At 41.6% G+C, this 21,118-nt stretch overlaps 1 protein-coding gene across 2 annotated transcripts in view; it reads right to left on the reverse strand.

Moving 5' to 3' along the window:
* Positions 1-5,308: 5,308 nt before the first annotated feature.
* ICA1L (islet cell autoantigen 1 like) overlaps positions 5,309-21,118 on the reverse strand; it is a 43,871-nt gene continuing 28,061 nt past the window's right edge. Inside the window, exons 10-12 of one of the 2 annotated variants that reach the window (XM_044667470.1) lie at positions 17,968-17,974; positions 7,717-7,914; positions 5,309-5,427 (exon numbers count right to left, since the gene is read on the reverse strand). In XM_044667470.1, coding sequence (XP_044523405.1) covers positions 5,309-5,427; positions 7,717-7,914; positions 17,968-17,974 — 324 coding nt within the window. Of the gene's footprint in view, positions 5,428-6,822; positions 6,922-7,716; positions 7,915-17,967; positions 17,975-21,118 lie in introns of both variants that reach the window. The other variant, XM_044667472.1, reaches the window with a different exon arrangement.

Below are 21,118 nucleotides of genomic sequence, written 5' to 3' on the forward strand. Positions count from 1 at the left end.
GCTAACATATTCTAAAATTATTCAACAGGCAATATGTATACAGGCACATACATATCTGTGTGTGTGAGTGTGTGTGTATTTAGAGGCAGAGGTGGTATGAACGACATATTCAGGCCAAAGATCATAGATTTAGGATGAGGAAGAAACTGAGGGATCATCTAGTTGAACTCCTTAATTTTACAGATGAGGAAACTGAGGCCAAAAGAGGTTAAATGACTTGTTTAGAGTCATAATTAACTAGAAGGCTGGGCCAGGATTCAAATTCAGGCCAGCCAACTCAAAGTCTAACACTTTTAAAATAAATTGTACCCTTTACCACTGTTCAGGTGGAGGGTTAGGAGTGAGCTGTTGCTACTGCAGAGATTTCTCTCTAGATAATAAGACTTTTCTTAAGTAGCTTCATTATTATCTCTAAACCTGACTAGGAGGTAGTTTGGTATAATGGAAAGGAAACAAGATTTGGAGTCAGAAGAACTAGATCTGAGTCTCACAACCACAGTGACACGAGGAAGTCAATCCCTCTTGATTAGTTTCTTCATCTGTAAATGATAGTGTTTGGTTGGACTAGATGAAATCTTAAAATACCTTTCAACTCGAAATCCTGTGATCTTGTCCTTTAAAGTTCTCTTGAGTACCAATTGCAATTGCTTGTTTTTCCCTTTGATAATATGGCTTAACACGAGCACTAAAATTGGTTTTACAGTCCTATAGGTTCCTCAGTAGGATGTGTAAAAAAATTCTTACCTAAGCTTGAAAATCTACTTGGACTTTTTAAATACTGAAATATGAAGAGGCCCTTTTGTTTTACCTGTGGACTAAATGACTGGTGAAGCAAAAAGCATTTTTTCCCCAGCATGTGGCTTTTGCTGGAAGGTGATGTTGTTCACAAATTGGTTTTGTTTTCCTTCTGTGTAAGACAAGGCTATTTTTCATTTCTTTTGTTAAATGGAACAAATAAAAGTGCCATCAACAGGGTTCATTTTATTATTCTGTGCTTTAGAGTAATTTCATAATAATTAAGATCTTGGTTATTTAATCCAGTTGTCATTGGCGCTGAATTTACCATTAATCTTGGAAAAAACTGACTCAGCACTTTAAGGCTTAGACCTAGTTTGAAATCTGTTTTCTTCAGAGATAAGCAGAATAGTCAACAACAAATGCACGCTAGTGATGATAAAGAAAAGAGAATTTTGGGAGACATTGAGATCTTTAACTTATAATGAGGGTGTGCACTATAAGAAAACAAAGTAGTTTAAAAAATTGTTCTGTACATCAGTGTTAATGATGTTAAATATTAACATATGTATAAAAGGTGTTAAATGTATACATTGTACCTTAAGAATTGTTGGTGCCTCATGGAAAAAAGTAGTTTTTTTATGTAAAGGCAAGATATTTGTGCATCTTGGTGGAATTAACATATTTTTCCCTCCCTGCTGTTAAAAAAAAATATTTCCGTGAAAATTTGGACTGTATTTTCATTCCGGAAATATCCTGGTCTCTAATAATTCATTGTAAATGGTGTGATCTGCAGTGGATTGATATAAAAAATGGATGCATTTGCAAAGTTGCAAGACGATGTAGTCAGCCCTTGCTTTTTTGCTGTTCTCCCCAGAAGCCCCAAGAGTGCTAATCCAGATGAATATTGAAAGAAAATTGCTAATGATTAAGAATTGGCTTTCCAAGAGGTTCCAGTTGTAACTTGAGGTGATTTTGCTTAGTGAGTTATTTCATTCGGAAGAACCCTGCCAGGAGGGCCATGTCCTTGGAACTTTTTTTTCCATAAGAGTGATGGATTATGCTCCACTTTTGACCAGTAGCATGTATTTGCAAGACCAGCATTGGGGGGGAAGGAGGAGATGGTCATCTTTTCTCCTAGAATACAGCAGACCTTGCTATTGTCCCGCTGTAACCAGCCCTGCTAACTAGTCATAGATACCATGGAATATAGAACTATGTTTTAGCAGTAGAGAAACCTGGGCGATGCCTGGTAAGTAATGAAAAAAGCTACCAGTTACAAAAATTTTAACAGAACTACTTTCCTTAAAAATTAAAAACAAAATAACAAAATCATAGTTAAAATCAGATTTTTAAAAATCCTTTTTATTAGTTAGAATTTAGTAGTACCCATCTAATTCTGTTAAAGCTCTTCCGTTGTGATTCGAGTTACCAAGCTGGGATATGGTAGGTGATTTTTCCTTTGTCTTCTTCCTTTTGAACCATTTATATTCCTTCCTTGACCTAAAGTTCTGTTGATAAGGAGGGACAAGTTCTGCAGAATGTAGGATTAGCCCTGATGTGATTTCCAGCATCTTAATCTTCCTCGTTACCTGGTTTGACAGTATTAAATGTGCAACAAGCCTCCCTTTGGCAGCAGCTGCCATCATTTCTCCTTCACTTGGTCTCTAGAAGCCTTCTCTGAAAATAGTGGATGGTAGTTTTCACAGCAGTTCACTTCCAGCATGACAGAAAGTCTGAATTTTTTTTCTCTTGCCAAAATAAGTCGTCATTTTTATCAATGTTTTTAAAATCTTGATTTTTACCAGAAAGCTACATGAGATTTACAGTGTGTTGTTTACAGTCTTTGCGCTACATAGAGCTCCTTTTTTCAAATGTGTGTCTTCGGGTATGCAGAAGAGTTTTGTTTCGAGCTGGGTTTTTTTTCTGTTTACTAAAATACGGATTTGAGAGGAAGTCTGCAAGATGGTTCTTCTTAGAAGAAGCTTTTAAACCTAGCCACACCCACCTGATTCATAGCCCTTGAATAAACTCTCCAGAATGTCTCTTGTGTTGTTAAATTGGTTTTTTTTTATTACGTGACCCTTGTAAAAGTAAGTATGCAGCTCCTGTCTAGCCTATGGAGTATTACTGCTCCGTGCCACAGCCTATGCCTAGGACTGAGTTTTGCGAAGAAGATTGGATTTGGGGATAAAAATGGTAGGTCTGAAATCTTAAAAATCATAAACCTCCTGTAGTAGTAAAGATCAAAATGAAACCGTTTGAAATGCTTTAAAAACTCAAGTGCTATACAAATAGAAGGGGTCGTTGTTAATTCCTCTCTTTCCCCTTATTTAAAGTTTGTTGGGGGTGAAATTCAAGAACAAGAATTTTCCCAGGGCCACAACTTAGATATAAAATTTTTACTTAGTATTATCAAATGGATGGAAAGTGCCAGGTGACCCACTTTCACTGCCCTGTTTGCTTTCCCTTTCCTTTGATTAGGCTGACCTTGATGGTTAGGGAAGATCTAGAGACAGAAAGTAAAATAATTTTGGGGGGGGGGAAGAGACCTCATGGCTAAAGACCTAAAATATGTAGATAGATCAGTTCTGGGAATTTTTTGTATTTGAAATGAAAAAGTTACTTTATTGTAGATATTTTACAGAAGAGCATTCTTTGACTTTGAGAGTATCTCCAAACATGCTCTCGGGATTCTGATACATTTTTTAAGCCCAGTTTTTCTTTAGAGAAAAAAGATTTATGAAAATATTTCTATTGAATCACATGAATGCCTTCATGAACCAGTTTCAGTTGGGAGAAGATAAATTTACCTGTTTTTCAGAATCTTGGCTTCCCTCCCACCAGCTCGGCCTTCTCACTTATTTGCCTTTTGGCTATCCTGTTTACATCTTTAGTTAGAGGAAGGCCTGAGGCTGTCCTCAGAGACAAGCCGGTGTCTGTTCTGTGCTTGTCTTTTGTCTTCTCCAAGTGAACCCTGTGCCCCAAATGGCCTTATTAAAAACCGGCCTTTTCCCAGGTTCTTCAACTCTTAATGCCCGACAAGTTCATGAACTTCTTTGCAGTTTTATTTCTTCACATTCTAGAACTGATGGATTGATTCCCCCCTGCAGTGAGGAAGTATAAGTCTGCCGGCTTTGGGGAAGCTTCTTCTAACCCAGCCATAACTAGAGCCTGGCAGGCCCCCGGAGCAAGGCCTGCCTTTAATACCAGCCGCCCCATTTTGTGCTGTCCTGGGAGAAGGCGTGAACTCAGTGAAGCTTCTCAGTGAAAGCCCTGATAACGGATGCAAACAGTGCAGCAAGATCTTCATTCGTCCGTCCGTCTCGGCAGTGGCTCCCGGACGCTGCGTGATGCCCCCACGGAACGGGACTTCTCATGCAGATGCTGGTCTCGAGGGGACCCCGAGGGTTTCGGTCCCGACGCCATTTCAGAACTCTAACATTCTAGAAAGATCTCAAAAGTGCAAAGTCAGGCGAGTCCTGATCCTGGGCCGCAGACGGTCCTCGCCTCGGGGTCTCTCCGTCAGGGGCCAAGTTCCCTGGACTCGCTTAGGGTGCAAATCCCTTCTCGGGATAAGGACGCGGAGCCAGAGCTCTGGTGGTTGTTCCCCGACCAGGCAGCATAAAAGGGGCGTTTTTTCCTCGACATTCTCACGCTCGGAGACCTTGAAAGGCTACACGGAACTGCCTCTTGGTGACTCCAAAGGGAGAGGTTTAGAAAGGGTCTCCCGGCCTCGCCTGCCACATTTAACTGTCACCCTAAGCTGGGCTGGGCGTCAGACTGTCTCAGAAATATCCGGAAAGACGTTCTCCCCTTCGCTTGAAGTCCAGAAGGAAGTTTGTGCGAGAAGTTTACTGGGTGCTTCTGAATTGGGTCTTGGGTGCCCTCGGCGGCAGGCCTGCCTGCTTAAAGGCCCTCCCAGGGACGGTATTGGGGGGCGTCGAAGGGCCAAACGCAGCCGCGTGGGGTGTGCGCAGTGTCCGAGGGGCTCAGAGCAGCCGCTCTTTGAGCCCCTGCGGCGGCGGCGTTGGAGAGCACCAAGAACTAGCCGTCGCCGCGGTACCCCGACACCCCGGGGCCGCCCGCTGCGTGGGAACTCGAGGCGCTTCGGGATCAGCGGAGCGGAATGAGGAGCGCCGGACGCGGCTGCTGGAGGAGTCTTTAATGAAGCTGCCCGTGACCGCTCGGGCCTTGGCCTTCCCCGGAGCAGCCCGCCCTGGTCTGGGCACGGGTGGAGGCCACGGCACGGCCGGGGAGAGCCAGAAAGTGACGGGTTAAAAAATGGACCAAAGAAGGCGGCCAGAAAAAAGGGAGCAAAGGCCGGGCGTCTGGGAGGGGCCGAGGAGGGCTCGGCCGGGCCTCCTTGTCCGCAGTCCCTCCAGGCCGAGGGAATGAGTGGAATCTGGGTCTGGAGCAGCCCGTGTGCAGGCTGGCCGCGCCGGCCCGCACCCTCCCTCTCCCTGCGCTCTCCCCGGCCCACAGAGGCTTTGCCACCCGCCTGGGAATCCCTGCCGCGCCGCGTGTCACAAGCTGGGCTACCTCGGGGCCGGGTGGGGGTCTGGCCGGTCACTCAGGCATTAAGGAGTTCATCGTCCGAGTGTCCGATGGCATCCGGGTTCGAGAGGGGATCCAGGTCCGCAAAGAGGCTGAACCAGGCCGACATGTCCTGGGTGCTCCCGCCTGCTGGGGCTGGAAGAAGAGGGCCATTAGTGCAGGGCCCGCCCAGCCCCGGCTCCCACACACACCTGCCAAGCAGCTCCTTTCGTGGGAGCCCGTGTAGACACGGCCGAGGCCACCAACCATCAGACGGGGCCGTCGTTCCCTTTTCCTTTTCTCTCTGTACGAAGGCAGCATGTGGCCGGCCTCCCCAGACTGGGGAGCAGGGAGGAGGCGGGGGGAGCGGGGCCCCCTCACAGACAGCCAGAGGAGGGGCCTCCAGCCTCAGGGGGCCGGGAAGGGGAGGCCGGACACGAGCTGGGGAGTCTCCTTGGGGGAGGGGGCGGCTTTAGTGTCAGCCAAACACATAGAAATGGCCAAGAGGGGTCTAATGAGATGCAGCTACAAAGCCCCTCCCGGGAGGGGGGCTCTGGGGGGAGCCGGGCCGGAGGACTGCCCATGGCAAAGGCTCTCAGGGAAGACCGAGATGACGGCGGGTGTTGTGGGCTCCCCAGCTGGGTGACCCTGAGCCAGTCACTTCACCCCCTGCCCAGCCTCGCCGCTCTTCTGCCTTGGAACAATACATGGTACTGATTCTAAGACAGAAGGATTTTAATAGAAACATGTGGAGTGAGACATGAGTGCATAATTCTCAAGTTATTGGTCCAGGAAGCTGGTCAGGCTGGTCGCCCCCCGTCTCTCGGGCTTGTGGGGGGGTTCAGGAGCCGGCAGAAGGCCCCTCTGGCCAGCCCCAAAGCCTTCTCTGTATCTCCCTATTCCTGTCCTTTGTGGCTCAGACCTTTGTCTCCAACTGCCCGCCATTTCTCTAAAATGTTCGTCTGAAGGAAGGGCTCCTAAACTGTCTTGTCCTCTCCTCCGAGCTGGCCGGCGAGCGCTGCCTTAGCCCCACGCGGGGAGACGGGCCCCCCAGAGCTCTCTCAATCAATACAGTCCCTTGAAAGATGGTTTTCTCAGTCTTTTTGAATAGTGTTAAAGAGGGTGAACCTGGGTGTTTGGAGGCCCCCTTAAACATCCACTTCACACTTACAGAAAGTCAGAGGATGGTTTGAGATAGATTCAAAAGCAAGTGGGAGGCCCCTCGGAGGAAGCTGCTTTGTCTTTGAACCTATAACCTGGGCCGCCTGCCCCGCCTGCACCTCTCGAGCTGCCCTCCCGCCTTTCTCCTGGGAGCCACTCGGGCCATGAGAGCGGGCGCGCCCCCGAGCCGGCCCAAGCTTGTGCGTGTGCCTGCGGCCGGAGCCTGTGCAGCGGGGCGTCGGGCCCGGCGTCAGTCACCCCGGGGAGAAGCGGGCCCTTTTGTTCCAACCATCTCCCCCTAGTGCGCAGAGCATCCTCCCAATGACGTGGAGAGGACTCGCTCTATCTGAGCTCCCTGAATTCTTTTTGTGAGAACAGAAGACGACTTACAAATGGCCGATTTCTTTGGTTTACTCTGCAAAGGCACTGGACGGTCATCAGAATCTGCGAGAGAAGAGGAATGTCCTGACTCCCCCTGGGAGGTCCAGCCTTAGAGAAAAAGGAATGAATGGTTAGAGACCATCACAGAAAAAAGGCAACAAAACATTCAAAATCCTCTGGATGTGCGGGTTTGCCCCAGAAAATGTTTCTGGGGGTCACGAAGTGTGAACTTAGATTTTAATATCCCCTTTAGAAAGCCACGTCAGCTCTGCCCTCACTGCCACGGCCTAACATGCTTGTGTGAGTCGTGGTGTTCACGTGGACACAAGAAGGTTTATCATCATTGCTCCGGCCGAGAGAGGACAGAAATAGTCGGCTCAGTTCGTCATCCACCCCTTGGGAAGGGACTGGGGTTGAGGCTAACCTTGCGCAATTCGGGGTGCTGATGGCAGAATGCGACCACCACCGGCTGGTAGAGACCCCACACGGGCCCCCTTCCCAGGAGGGCGGCCTTGGAGGAGCGGCCAGATGGAGCACTTGGAAGGAGCCGCCTGGGGAAGCTCGTCCTCTGAGCGCTGCTAAGCCCTGGACCACCGGAAACATCCCACTTTGGGAGTCTCTGTCCGGTTATTATGGCCACTAATAAGCGGACTTCCCCAGCTCCACATGAAAAGGAATCTGGGCACGAGCCTGTGTTTGTCCCGAAGCTTCCTGTTTTTCAGGGCAGTGACGGGCGATGAGGGAGATGAAGACGCACCAGCAGCCCCTGGCTGGGCTTTCTCGAGGGGCAACCAGGCTCCGCCACGGAAGCTTTGCGCCGCCAGGCCCGGCGAGTGCGGCTCGCCTCTCCCGTAGAACGGTTTGCCTAGAGAAACAAGAAACGAAGGTGCCCGGCACACTCACCGCTGAAAGTCCCCGCTGCATGGCGGTCCAGGTCAAAGAGCTGTGAGGGGAGGAAGCGGGATGACTCGGCCAGAGCCTCTGCCCCCAGGGCGGCGTCCGGGGCCGGCCCTAGGCTCGGGCTCAGCAGGTTGTTCAGAAACGAGAATTCCTTCTCAAAGTCCTCTCCTTCCAAAGAGTCTATAAGGAGATCTTTGGCAACTGTTTGGGGGGAAAGAAAACACCACCGAAGTGAAATGGAGCTCAGAATGGCGAGCAGGAGACACGAGGCTCGGCCTCCCCATCCTTCCTCATCCTCCTCATGGTGCAGATTCTGGGGGAGCCCGAGCACACGGTCACTAAATGTGAGCGCAGTTAGGACGCCTTACACACACCTGCCTAATCTGTCAGACATAGGAGAAACCAGGTGCAAAGGGGGGGAAGGCTAAATTTCTCTGGGGCATCAGCACCCTGAGCGCCTTCATTCCTGCCCCATGGAAAATACAGGAACTCGTTTTACTGGACCATTCCTATTTGGTACCAAGGACTTTTTAAATCTCTTTTTCAATGGTGAGGAGTTGATAGGGAGATGAGAGGGAAAAGAGGTCAGAAAATTAAGTTTAAAAAGAGAAGACATGTCTACTGACAAAGAGTGAAATGAGGGAGATAAGGAGGAGGGCATGAAGCTTCCTCAACACCTCCCACAAACAATCAGAACTATCTCCATAAAATCAATGCTAAAAGTGCAAAAATAGATAAAAAATCAGGAGTAAAGCTGGGGAGGGAAGGTCTGGGACCTTCCTGGCCTTCAGGGCAGAACCTGAGCAGCAGGAACCAACAAGGCAAGCCCTGGAGGCAGGACTAGCAACCCCCCCTCATCTGTTGAACCTCCTGGAGGATACTCCTGGAATTTGCAGGCAGAGGGCCCTGGGAGCAGCTGCATGGGCTGACCACAGCTGGGGGTGATGGAGTGGACACCCCAGAGTCAGTCTATAGGCACCAGGCCATACGGGCAGCACTTTCAGCCTCACCAAAAAGGGACTTTGGAGGCCCAAGTATGAGGACTAGACACCTGCTCTAGCCCAACCTGTGGCATTAGGAGAGGTGAGGGTGGGTGCTGAGGAACTGGGACCCAGGCAGCTATGGTCACCCTCAGAAGAGTTAAGTCCCTTGGTTGCTACCACAGAGGGAGATGGACTGTCTGCTTGCAGTGACAGAACTACTCAGGACTTTGATTGGAATACCCTGGTCCAATCACAGCCTGAGTGCTGAGGACATGAGTGGGGGACTGGGGATTACACCTGACCTTGGATTATAGAAATTGGAAGAACTAACTAGAGCCCAGGAAATATCAAATAAAAAAAAAACCTTGAACCTGAGGCACCATCCCCCAATACCCTTGGAATTTTGGGGCTTCAGCAGATTAAAAAAAAAAAGAGAGAGAGAGAAAACACAACTATCAATAGCTATTAGGGGAACAGAGAAGACCTGAGTTCAATCTCAGAGAAAATGAAATAAAAACACCTACTTCTAAAATAGAAAAGAAAAACAATAATGACCACAAGCTCAAAAAGAGCTTTTTGGAAGAGCTTTAAAAAGAGAAAGACCTCAAAAAAATGTAGAGTTTGAGGAAAAATCAGAAAAAAAAAAATTAGAGCAATAGAGACTCAGAAACTCAAAGAAGAAAATAATACATTAAGAACTAGTATTGGACAAAAGGAAGCCAATGACTTCCTAAGAAAACAAGAAATAATAAAGTAAAATCAAAAGAATGAAATAATAGAGGACAATATGAAACATCTCACAAAAACAACTGACCTAGCAAATAAATCAAGGAGAGATAATATAAGAAGAATCAAATTCCAGGAAAGTTACAATCAAAAAGAGATTAGAGGGCAGCTGGGTAGCTCAGTGGATTGAGAACCAGGCCTAGAGACAGGAGATCCTAGGTTCAAACCCGGCCTCAGCCACTTCCCAGCTGTGTGACCCTGGGCAAGTCACTTGACCCCCATTGCCCACCCTTACCAATCTTCCACCTATGAGACAATACACTGAAGTACAAGGGTTTAAAAAAAAAAAAAGATTAGATACCATACTTCAAAAAAATCAAGGAAAACTGCTCAGAAATTCTAAAACCAGAGGGTAAAATAGAAATTGGAAGAATCCACTGACCACCACCACAGAGACCCAAAGATGAAAATGCACAGGAACATTATTGCTAAGTTCTATAGTTCCCAGGGCTAAAAGAAAATATTACAAGCAACAAAAAAAATTAAATACTTTGGAGCTACACTCATAATAACATAAGATTTAGCAGCCACAACACTAAAAGAACAAAGGGCATGGCACACAATATTTTCAAGAACAAAGGAACTGGGTTTATAATTAAGAATAACATCAAAGCTGAGCATAATGATAATACCAAGGGGGAAATGGACATTTGACCAATAAGAAACATATGAAGGTAATTATGAAAGACTAATAATAAGTGACTGAAAAGGTCAAATTGTTTAATTCTTATATGTTAAAATGTCATCTATAACCCTTAAGAATGACCTCATTACCTGGGTACTGTGAAAGAGAATAAATAGAACACTTAAAAGTCCAGTTGAATAATGTAATTAGCAAAAACAATAATAAAGTAGATCTAGGAAGAGGTAAGATGGAACAATTTATTTCATATAAAAGAGGAATGAGTGGAGGAACTGCTACAGAAAAGGGGAGAAGTTGGTGGAGTGCTGGTAGTACTAGAACCTTACTCTCATCAGATTTGGGTTAAAAAAGAGAACAGCATGTCCCAACTAAATAAGTTTTCTTAATATTTAGAAAAACAGGAGAGAAAGAGGACAGAAAAAAGAGGGACTAAGAATATTCTTAAGAAAGTGAGGCACTGAGAGAAGGAAGGCTAGATTAAGATAAAAGGAACCAGGGGGGAGGGATACCTAGAAAGGAGCACATAATAAGAAATGAGGGTGGGGTAAGGTGAATAAATAAGGAAGTCAATCTCAGGACAAGATACGAGGGATTTTTAGAATTCATAATAAGAAATAAAAGAGTGGTTGAGGGGATAAATAAGGGACTTCTGGAAAGGCAGATAGAATAAGGACTAAAAGGTAAGGGGGAAAGGACCTTTAGAAAGATGGGCCAATTTGCAATTTAGAAAGCAAAAAGAAAGCATAAGGGAAGGTTCTTATCCCTAAGAAGGGATAAGAATTGGAAAGGTAATGGATAAAAAAATGTGGGCATCTGATAACGAATGTGACAAAATGAGAGGAAAAGGACAAAGAATAAGGAAAAACAGAACAGTGGGGAAAACAATTATTAGTAATTAGGACTTTAAATGTGAATGGGATGAATTCACCCATAAAACAAAAATAGCAGAATGGATTAAAAATCAAAACCCAACAATATATTGTTTATAAGAAACACACTTTAAAATGAGAGACATATTTAAAATAAAAAAATAAAGGGGCTGGAGCAGAATATACTATGCTTTGGCTGATACAAAGAAAAGAGGGCTAGCAATCATGATCTCTGACAAACTTTAAATCAGATATAATCAAAAGAGATAAATAGGGAAATTATAATATTAAAAGGTACCATAGATAATGAAGTATTATCAATATTAAATCTATATGCACCAAATGGTATAGCATCCAAGTTTTAAAAAAAATGAAAGGGGTAACTGGGTAGCTCAGTGAATTGAGAGCCAGGCCTAGAGATGGGAGGTCCTAGGTTCAAATCTGGCCTCAGACACTTCCCAGCTGTGTGACCCTGGGCAAGTCACTTAACCCCTACTGCCTAGCCCTTACCACTGTTCTGCCTTGGAGCCAAAACATAGTATTGACTCCAAGATGAAAGGTAAGAGTTTTAAAAAAATAAAAATAAATTAAGTGATTTACAGATGGAAATATATAATAAAAGAATAATTGGGGGGCTTTAATTTTATCTTATCAGAACTAGATAAATCTAACAAAAAAATAATAAAGATGTTAAGGAGATGAATAGAATCTTAGATAAGTTAAATATGATAGATATCTTGAAGAGTGAATAGGGATAGAAAAGACCATATAACTTCTTCTCAGTGACACATGGCACATTTACAAAAATTGACCCTATATTAAGACACAAAAACATTATAACTAAATGTGAAAAAGCAGAAATATATGGTTCCTATTCAGGATGCAATGCAATAAAAACTGTATATAATTAAGGGACCAAGGAAACAAAAAGTAAAAACTAATTGGAGGCTAGTAACAATCCTAAAGAATGAGTGTGTTAGGGGTGGAGCCAAGATGGCGGAGAAAGTACAAAGATCTATCTGATTTCTACCACATTACCTTCCAAAGAGTAATTACATAATGCCTCAAAATGAATTCTGGAGCAGCATAACTCAAAAGTGAAGTGACTTTTCAGTCCCAAATTGAGAAAGCTAGCATGGGGAATCTAGTGCACTCTGGTAGAGGTGGAGCCCACCACACCAGGGCAGACCCCACCAAGGCAATAAACAGCTCTCAAGCACAACTGAAGAAAGCAGTCAAGGCTTCCAGAACTCTCAGCCACAGATGGTAAGGGGGATTAGGCAACTGCTCAGAAAGAGATTACAGGGGTACCGTTACTGGCTTTGAGTGCAAGACTTTTGTCCCATTGCCCATATGCAAAATCAGGTCAGAGTCCTGAACCAGTCCGAGGGTGAGGAAGAGTACCAGCATACACCAGCACTTGCAGTGTCAAGGAAACAGAGGACTCTGGTCATAGTTCCAAGGGAGTTACTCACCAATCAGAACATAGTACCAGAAAGTATTAAACACACATCTCCTTACATCATTCCACCTTAGAAGAAATGAAAGCAGATGGATCCCCAGTGCCAGCTCTTAAGGCAGATGCACAAAGAACTTTAATCTTGGAATAGTGCTCCATCACAGTTACAGAATATAATTTTAACAGTTTTTTAAGTTAAAAGAAAAAGACAAGAAAATAAACAAAAAAGAAACCCAACAGAGAAACTTATTTTGGTGACAGGGTAAACTCAAATTCAGAAGACAACAAAGTCAATACTGGTGCATCCAAAGCCTCCAAGAAAAATATGAATTGCTCTCAAGTCCAAAAAGAATTAATGTAGGAACTCAAAAAGGATTTTAAAAAGCAAATAAGAGAGGTAGAAGAAAAACTGGAAAAAAGTAATGCGAGTAACACAGGAAAATCATGAAAAAAGAGTCAACAGCTTAATAGAGAAGGCACAAAAAATACTGAAGAAATTAGCACCTTAAAAAGCAGAATAGGCCAATTGGTAAAAAAGGCACCAAAATCCAAAGGGAAGAAGAACTTCTTAAAAAGCAGAACTGGCCACATGGAAAAGGATATACAAAAATGCAATGAAGTAGAAAAACTTCTTGAAAGAAAGAATTGGCCCTCTGGGGGGAAAAAAAGTAAAAAATTCCACTGAGGAAAAGAACCCTTTACAAAGTAGAATTGGCTAAATGGAAAAGGAGGTACAAAAGCTCCCTCAAGAAAATCATTTCTTAAAAACGAGAAGTGAGCAAATGGAAGCAAATAACTCCATGGGACATGAAGAAATAATCAAAGTCAAAAGAATGAAAAAATAGAAGGAAATATCTCATGATAGAAAATGCCATCTATTTCCAGAGAAAAAGAACAGCCTGAATCTAGACCAAAAGAAACTTTTTCCACTTTCTTAATTTTTTTTCTATTTGAATTTTCTTCCACAAAGAATCTTTTCCATGATTGCATATGTAAAATCTATGAGCTTGCTTACCATATACCATACAACCAAGGGAGGTTGTGGATAAGAATTTGAAACTCAATATTCTTCAAAAAATGTTAGAAACTTTTTTACATGTAACTGGGGAACAAAACTAAATTTAATTTAAAAAAGAATGAGTAGGTTAAAGGACAAAGCATAGAAAGAAATAAATTCACTAAAGAGAATAATAATGAGACAACATACCAAAATCTATGAGATATAGCAAAAGCAGTAATTAGAGGAAAACTTTTATTTTCAAATGCTTATGTTAATAAAATAAAGTGCAATGAATTGGGAATGTAATTTAAAAAACTAGAAAGAGAACAAATTAAAAATCCCCAACTAAGCACCATTAAATGTAAGAAAACTCTGAATTAATAAACCTAGGAGCTGCTTTTATGGGGAAAAAATCAACAAAATAGATAAACCATTGGTTAATATGATTTTTAAAAAGAATAAAATCAAATCACTAGCATTAAAGATGGAAAAAGTGAATATACCACCAACAAAGATTAAATTAAAGCAATTATTACCAGTTATTTTGCTCAATTTTATGAAAGCACATCTAACAATGTAAGAGAAATGGAAGAATATAATATAAACTGCCTAGAATATCAGAGTAAGAAATAGGCTATCTAAATAAACCTACTTTAGAAAAAAAGAAATTGAACAAGCTAGGAAAAGAAAAGGACCAGATGGATTTACAAGTCAATTCTACCAAACATTGAAGGATCAACTAATTCAAATATTAAATAAATAATCTGAAATAACACATAAAGAAGGATTTTTACCAAACTCCTTTTATGAAATAAACATGGTCCTGATACTTAAACCAAGAAGAGCAAAAAAAGATAATGAAAACTATAAGACCAGTCTCATTAATGAATATGAATGCCAAAGTTCGAAATAAAATACAGTTAGGAGACTACAACTATATGTCACAAAGATTATACATTATGACCAAACAGGATTTATACCAGGAATATAGGGATGGTTTACTATAAGGAAAACTAACAACAGAATTGATAATATCAATAACAAAAGTAACAAATACCATATAATAATATCAACAGATACTGTTATATTGAATTTCTGGGACAAAATGGACACCAGTTTGAGTGACAAGATCGTCAGTTGGAGACCTCGGAATGTAGCAAGGTGCCATGAGCCAAGGCCAAAAGTCAATTGGAGCCAACCGTATAAATACCCATCATGCACAGCACAAGACAGCTCATTTTGGATCAATCTTGGGAAGTGGGAGGTTCAAGAGAGGGAGGGTAGGCCCTATATCTGCAATTCAACTTCCTTGCCTGAGAGACCTAGAGAGCTATTATATCTATCATCAATAGAGCTGAGAGAGAGCAGTATCACTGTCATTCAAGAAAAATCATCAACAGCCTTCCCTATTCTTTGGCTTGGCTCCAGCCAAGTCGAGCCAGAGTTGGTTAGAGGGTGAAGAATCTCCAGCTTCTACCTGATCCAACAACCTCTATAGTTTTGATCATTGACTTCAGTGATTCCCAAAGTGGGCGCCACCATCCCCTGGTGGGTGCTGCAGCGATCCAGGGGCAGGGCGGTGATGGCCACACTTGCATTTGGGGGCGGTGAATAACTGTAAGGGGGAGGTGATAGTATGTGACAGGGGGCACTAAGTAATATTTTTTCTGGAAAGGGGACGGTAGGCCAAAAAAGTTTGGGAACCACTAATCTACTTTGACAACTAGCAATAGCACTCCCAGATCCTCTGTCCTTTCCCTTGTTCCTAATCCTGTTAAGCCAGAATTAAATACAGTCCATTGATACCAAGTCAAAGATTGAAGTACCTTTCCTGAGTGGTAAATATATCTTAAAGCCACTGGGAAGGGGAGGAAAGTCACGCAGTCAGACTCATAGTGTTATCCAATCAGCGCACCAATAGCCCATATCAACATTGATACCAACCCCAGGTTGAGGAACTAGAGAAGTTAACTACACACAACTTCTCAGTAGTTCCCCACCTGGGCAGCTGTTGAAAGGAGAAAGCTGGCAGGCTCAGTCCAGCAGAGGTCTGGGTGTGAGTGTCCTCTCTCATCCCCGTCTTCTCTTTAACAATACAGAAAAAGCCTTTGACAAAATATGACTTTCACTCATATTCAAAACCCTGGAAAGCATCAGTATGAATGGATTTTTTTCTTGAAATGATAACCAAGTATCTACCTTAAAGCACTGGCAGGTATGACTTACAATCAGGAGAAGTTAGAAACCTCCCCAATAAGATCAGGAAAGAAAGAAGGATGCCCATTATCATCAACATTATTTAACAGAGCATTAGAAATGTTAGTAAACAAAAGAAGAAAAAGAAATTGGAAGAATCAAAATGTGCAAAGAAGTATGTCCCAAAACATTTATGACAGCTCTTTTTGTGGTGGCAAGAAACTGGAAACTGAGGGGATGTTCATCAGTTGGGGAATGGTTAAACAAATTGTGGTATATAATTTTGATGGAATACTATATAGTTCCTTAAGAATTGATGAGCAGCGGGAGCAGCTGGCTGGCTCAGTGGATTGAGAGTCAAGCCCAGAGATGTGAGGTCCTGGGTTCAAATCTGACCTGAGACACTTCCTAGTTGTGTGACCGTGGAAGCCACTTAACCTCCATTGCTTAGCCCTTACCATTCTTCTGCCTTAGAACCAATACACAGTATTGATTCTAAGATGAGAGGTAAGGGTTTAAAAAAAAAAAAAAGAATTGATGAGCAGTCTAATTTTTTTTAAACTTGGAAAGAACTACATAGGATAACAAACAGTGATATAAGTAGAATCAAGAGAACATCATAAACAGCAAAAGAATTAATATTATAAGAATAAATTGTGAATATTACTTCCCAATAGTGAACTGAAAGGTGAAAATATGAAAACTTAATTTGTAAGAACGTGTCTCCGGACAATACCTCTGTGGGGATGGGCTGGGACACTTATGGATGAATTCTATTTATAAATAAATAAAAAGAAAAGAATGGGATAGATACCTAGAAGGAAAGTTTTTAAAGTTTCTTGTGAGAATTCATGTTGAAATTTTAAAAAGCAAGCTAGGACTTCCGGTTAAGATGGCGGCAGAGTAAGTAGCAGCAGCTTGATCTCTCCTAACCGAAGCATACAGGACTCCTCAAGGGGACATAAAAACGAATCCAGACGAACGAAGGGACCCCACAACGTGGAGCAGCATTGAAGGCACGTGGAATCGGGGCATTTCCACGCTATAAAGGGGTGAAACAGCTCTCACTAAAACACGAGAGGTAGAAGCCCCTCCCCCACCCCCCACACCACTTACAGCTCAGAGCCAGCGCACTAGAGTTAAAGCAGGTTTGGGGCACCCATTAAGTCACTGGCAGCTCCAAGGCTTGTTCTTGAGAGCAGCAAGACTTAGGACCCCAAGAGGCTAAAGAATGCGAACAGACTTTCCTGAGTGTCTGCGCAGGTGAAGGCAGTGCCCTAGGCGAGGACAAGGATCTCGAGCGCAGGCTTGGACCGCGAGTGGGGACCCTGTGCAAAATGGAGCGCAGCTGTGGAAGCAGCCCCTAAGACTGCTGAAAGAGCCTCGGGCAGAGGGGCAGACCAGGGACGACCAGGAGGCTCAAGAGAACAACAGGACCTGCGACCTCGGGAGCCTAGAGAGTGCAGACAGACTCTGTGAGAATAAAGCGCAGAAGGCCTGGGCTAACAATAATGGCAAGCCAAAATCGGGAAGCCCAGAGGAAAAAGATTATCAAGAAGAACTCTGGAATACTCGACAACTTTTACACAGTGAAAATCCAGACAACAGAGGAGGACAAACAAGAAATCATATCCAAACCTTCCCAAAACAATGAAAACTAGTCACAAGCTATTGAAGAATTCAAATCTGAGATGATGAAAAAGATGGAAGAGATCTGGCAAGAAAATAACAGTTTAAAAGGCAGAATTTTGCAATTGGAAAGTGAGGCTCAGAAATCAAATGAACTGATAAGCTAATTGAACACCAGAAATGACCAGATTGAAAAGGAAAACCAAAAGATTATAGCTGAAAACCAGTCCCTAAAGGCTAGAATTGAGCAATTAGAAGCTAATGATCTCTCAAGACAACAAGAAAAAATAAAACAAAGTCAAAAGACTGATAAAATAGAAGGAAACATGAAATATCTCAATGAGGAAGTGACAAACCAAGAAAACAAGTCCAGAAGAGACAATTTGAAAGTCATTGGTCTTCCAGAAAAAGCAGAAATTAATAGAAACTTGGACTCCATACTAAAAGAAATTATTCAGCAAAATTGCCCTGAAGTTCTACAACAAGAGGGCAATATAGACATTGAAAGGATCCATAGATCACCCTCTACACTAGACCCAGAAAAGGCAATACCCAGGAATATAATAGCCAAATTCAAGAGCTTTCAAATAAAAGAAAAAATCTTATAAGAAGCCAGAAAGAGACAATTCAAATATCAAGGAGCACCAATCCGGATCACACAGGATCTGGCAGCCTCCACGCTAAAAGACCGCAAGGCTTAGAATATGATATTCAGAAAGGCAAGAGAGCAAGGCCTTCACCCACAGATCAACTACCCATCGAAACTGACTATATACTTCCAGGGGAAAGTATGGGCATTCAACAAAATTGAAGATTTCCAAGTATTTGCACAGAAAAGACCAGGATTAAATAGAAAGTTTGATATCCAACCAAAAAAATCAAGAGAAACTTGAAAAGGTAAATAAGAAACAGAGGGGAAAGAAAGAAAACTCATAATTTTTTAAATTTGACTCTTTAAGGGCTTCAATAATATCTAATTATCTGTATTACTATGTAAAGAAATGCTATGTAAAATTCTCTGTAGTGAACTCTATTCACTGTTATAGTATTCACTATTATAGCAATCAGAAGAATAATTCATAGGGAGAGGACAGAATACTAAATGGTCTAAGATGACATGGGGGGTGGGAAAGACGGGGGCGAATAGTAGGGGACACCAAGAGAAACTTGAGTGAATAAGAAAAATAGGATATTCTATTACACACAAAGAGGGCATGGGAAGGGGAGGGGACAAATACTAGTATAAGAAGGAGAGGAAGAGAGCATTAAGAGGTAATAATCAAACCTTACAAAATCTTTTGGGCATCAAATGAGAAAAAGAAGGCAGGAGTGGCTATTATGATTTCTGACAAAGCCATAGTAAAAATAGATATGGTTAAAAAAGACAGGGAAGGTCATTACATCCTGATTAAAGGCAGCATAAACAATGAGGAAATAACACTGCTCAATATGTATGTACCAAGTGGTATAGCATCCAAATTCATAAAGGAGAAAATGGCAGAGCTCAAGAAGGAAATAGATAGTAAAACCATAATAGTGGGAGATCTAAATATTCCTCTTTCAGATCTAGATAAATCAAACCAAAAAATAAATAAGAAAGAGGTAAGAGAGGTGAATGAAGTCCTAGAAAAATTAGATTTAATTGATATGTGGAGAAAAATAAATAGGGACAAAAAGGAATACACCTTCTTTTCAGCTGCACATGGTACATTCACAAAGATTGACCATGTAATAGGGCATAGAAACATTGCAAACAAATGCAAAAGAGTAGATATAATAAATGTAACCTTCTCAGATCATAATGCAATAAAAATAATAATTAGGAAGGGCACCTGGAAAGGCAAATCAAAAACCAATTGGAAATTAAACAATATGATTTTCCAAAACCAATTAGTCAAAGAAGAAATCATAGAAACAATCAATTTCATGGAAGAGAATGACAATGATGAGACATCCTACCAAACTCTGTGGGATGCGGCCAAGGCAGTACTCAGGGAGAAATTTATATCCTTGAGTGCATATATTAACAAATTAAGGAGGGCAGAGATTAATGAATTAGGCATGCAACTCAAAAAATTAGAGAGTGAGCAAATTAAAAATCCTCAGATGAAAACTAAATTAGAAATACTAAAAATTAAGGGAGAAATTAATAAAATCAAAAGTAAAAGAACTATTGAATTAATAAATAAGACTAGAAGCTGGTATTTTGAAAAAACAGATAAAATAGACAAAGTACTGGTCAATCTAATAAAAAAAAAGGAAAGAAAACCAAATTGACAGTATCAAAGATGAAAAGGGAGACCTCACCTCTAGTGAAGGGGAAATTAAGGCAATCATTAAAAACTATTTCGCCCAATTATATGGCAACAAATATAACAATTTAGGAGATATAGATGAATATTTACAAAAATATAAATTGCCTATATTAACAGCAGAAGAAATAGAATACCTAAACAAACCCATATCAGAAAAAGAAATTGAACAAGCCATCAAAGAACTCCCTAAGAAAAAATCACCAGGACCTGATGGATTCACAAGTGAATGCTATCAGACATTCAAAGAGCAACTAATCCCAATACTCTATACAAATTATTTGATATGATAAGCAAAGAAGGAGTCCTACCAAATTCCTTTTATGACACAAATATGGTACTGATTCCAAAGCCAGGTAGACCAAAAACAGAGAAAGAAAACTACAGACCAATCTCCCTAATGAACATAGATGCAAAAATCTTAAATAGAATACTAGCAAAGAGACTCCAGCAAGTGATCAAGAGGATCATCCACCATGATCAGGTAGGATTTATACTAGGAATGCAAGGATGGTTCAACATTAGGAAAACCATCCACATAATTGACCATATCAACAGTCTAACAAACAAAAATCACATGATTATCTCAATAGATGCTGAAAAAGCCTTTGACAAAATACAGCATCCATTCCTATTGAAAACACTGAAAAGTATAGGAATAGAAGGAACTTTCCTAAAAATAATAAACAGTATATACCTAAAACCATCAACAAGCATTATATGCAATGGTGATAAATTAGAAGCCTTCCCAATAAGATCAGGAGTGAAACAAGGATGCCCATTATCACCTCTACTATTCAACATAGTACTAGAAACACTAGCAGTACCAATTAGAGAAGAAAAAGAAATTGAAGATATCAAAATAGACAATGAAGAGACTAAGCTATCACTCTTTGCAGATGATATGATGGTCTACTTAAAAAATCCTAGAGAATCAACGAAGAAGCTGGTAGGAAAAGTTGCAGGATACAAAATAAATGCACATAAATCATCAGCATTTCTATATATTTCCAACACATCAGAGCAGCAAGAGGTAGAAAGAGAAACACCATTTAAAATCACCCTAGACAATATAAAATACTGTTATAAGTAAGATTAGATTAGCTGGTTATTAGGTATTGATTATGTATTGATTAGGAAGTACTTAGCACGAAGGAGCTGGAGCTGGGAATTCCTAATCAATACATAATCAATACCTAATAACCAGCTAATCTAATCTTACTTATAACAATACTTGGGAATCTATCTACCAAAACCAACACAGCAATTATACGAAAACAATTACAAAACACTTTCCAAACAAATAAAACTGGATCTCAACAATTGGAAAGCCATTAATTTTTCATGGGTAAGACGAGCTAACATAAAAAAAATGACAATTCTACCCAAATTAATTTACCTATTTAGCGCCATACCTATCAAATTAGCAAAAAACTTCTTTACTGAATCAGGAAAAACTATAACAAATTTCATTTGGAATAACAAAAGATCAAGAATATCAAGGGAAATAATGAAAAAAAAATGTGAA

The sequence above is a fragment of the Gracilinanus agilis genome, chromosome 3 (assembly GCF_016433145.1).
Source record: "Gracilinanus agilis isolate LMUSP501 chromosome 3, AgileGrace, whole genome shotgun sequence".
NCBI lineage: Eukaryota > Metazoa > Chordata > Mammalia > Didelphimorphia > Didelphidae > Gracilinanus > Gracilinanus agilis.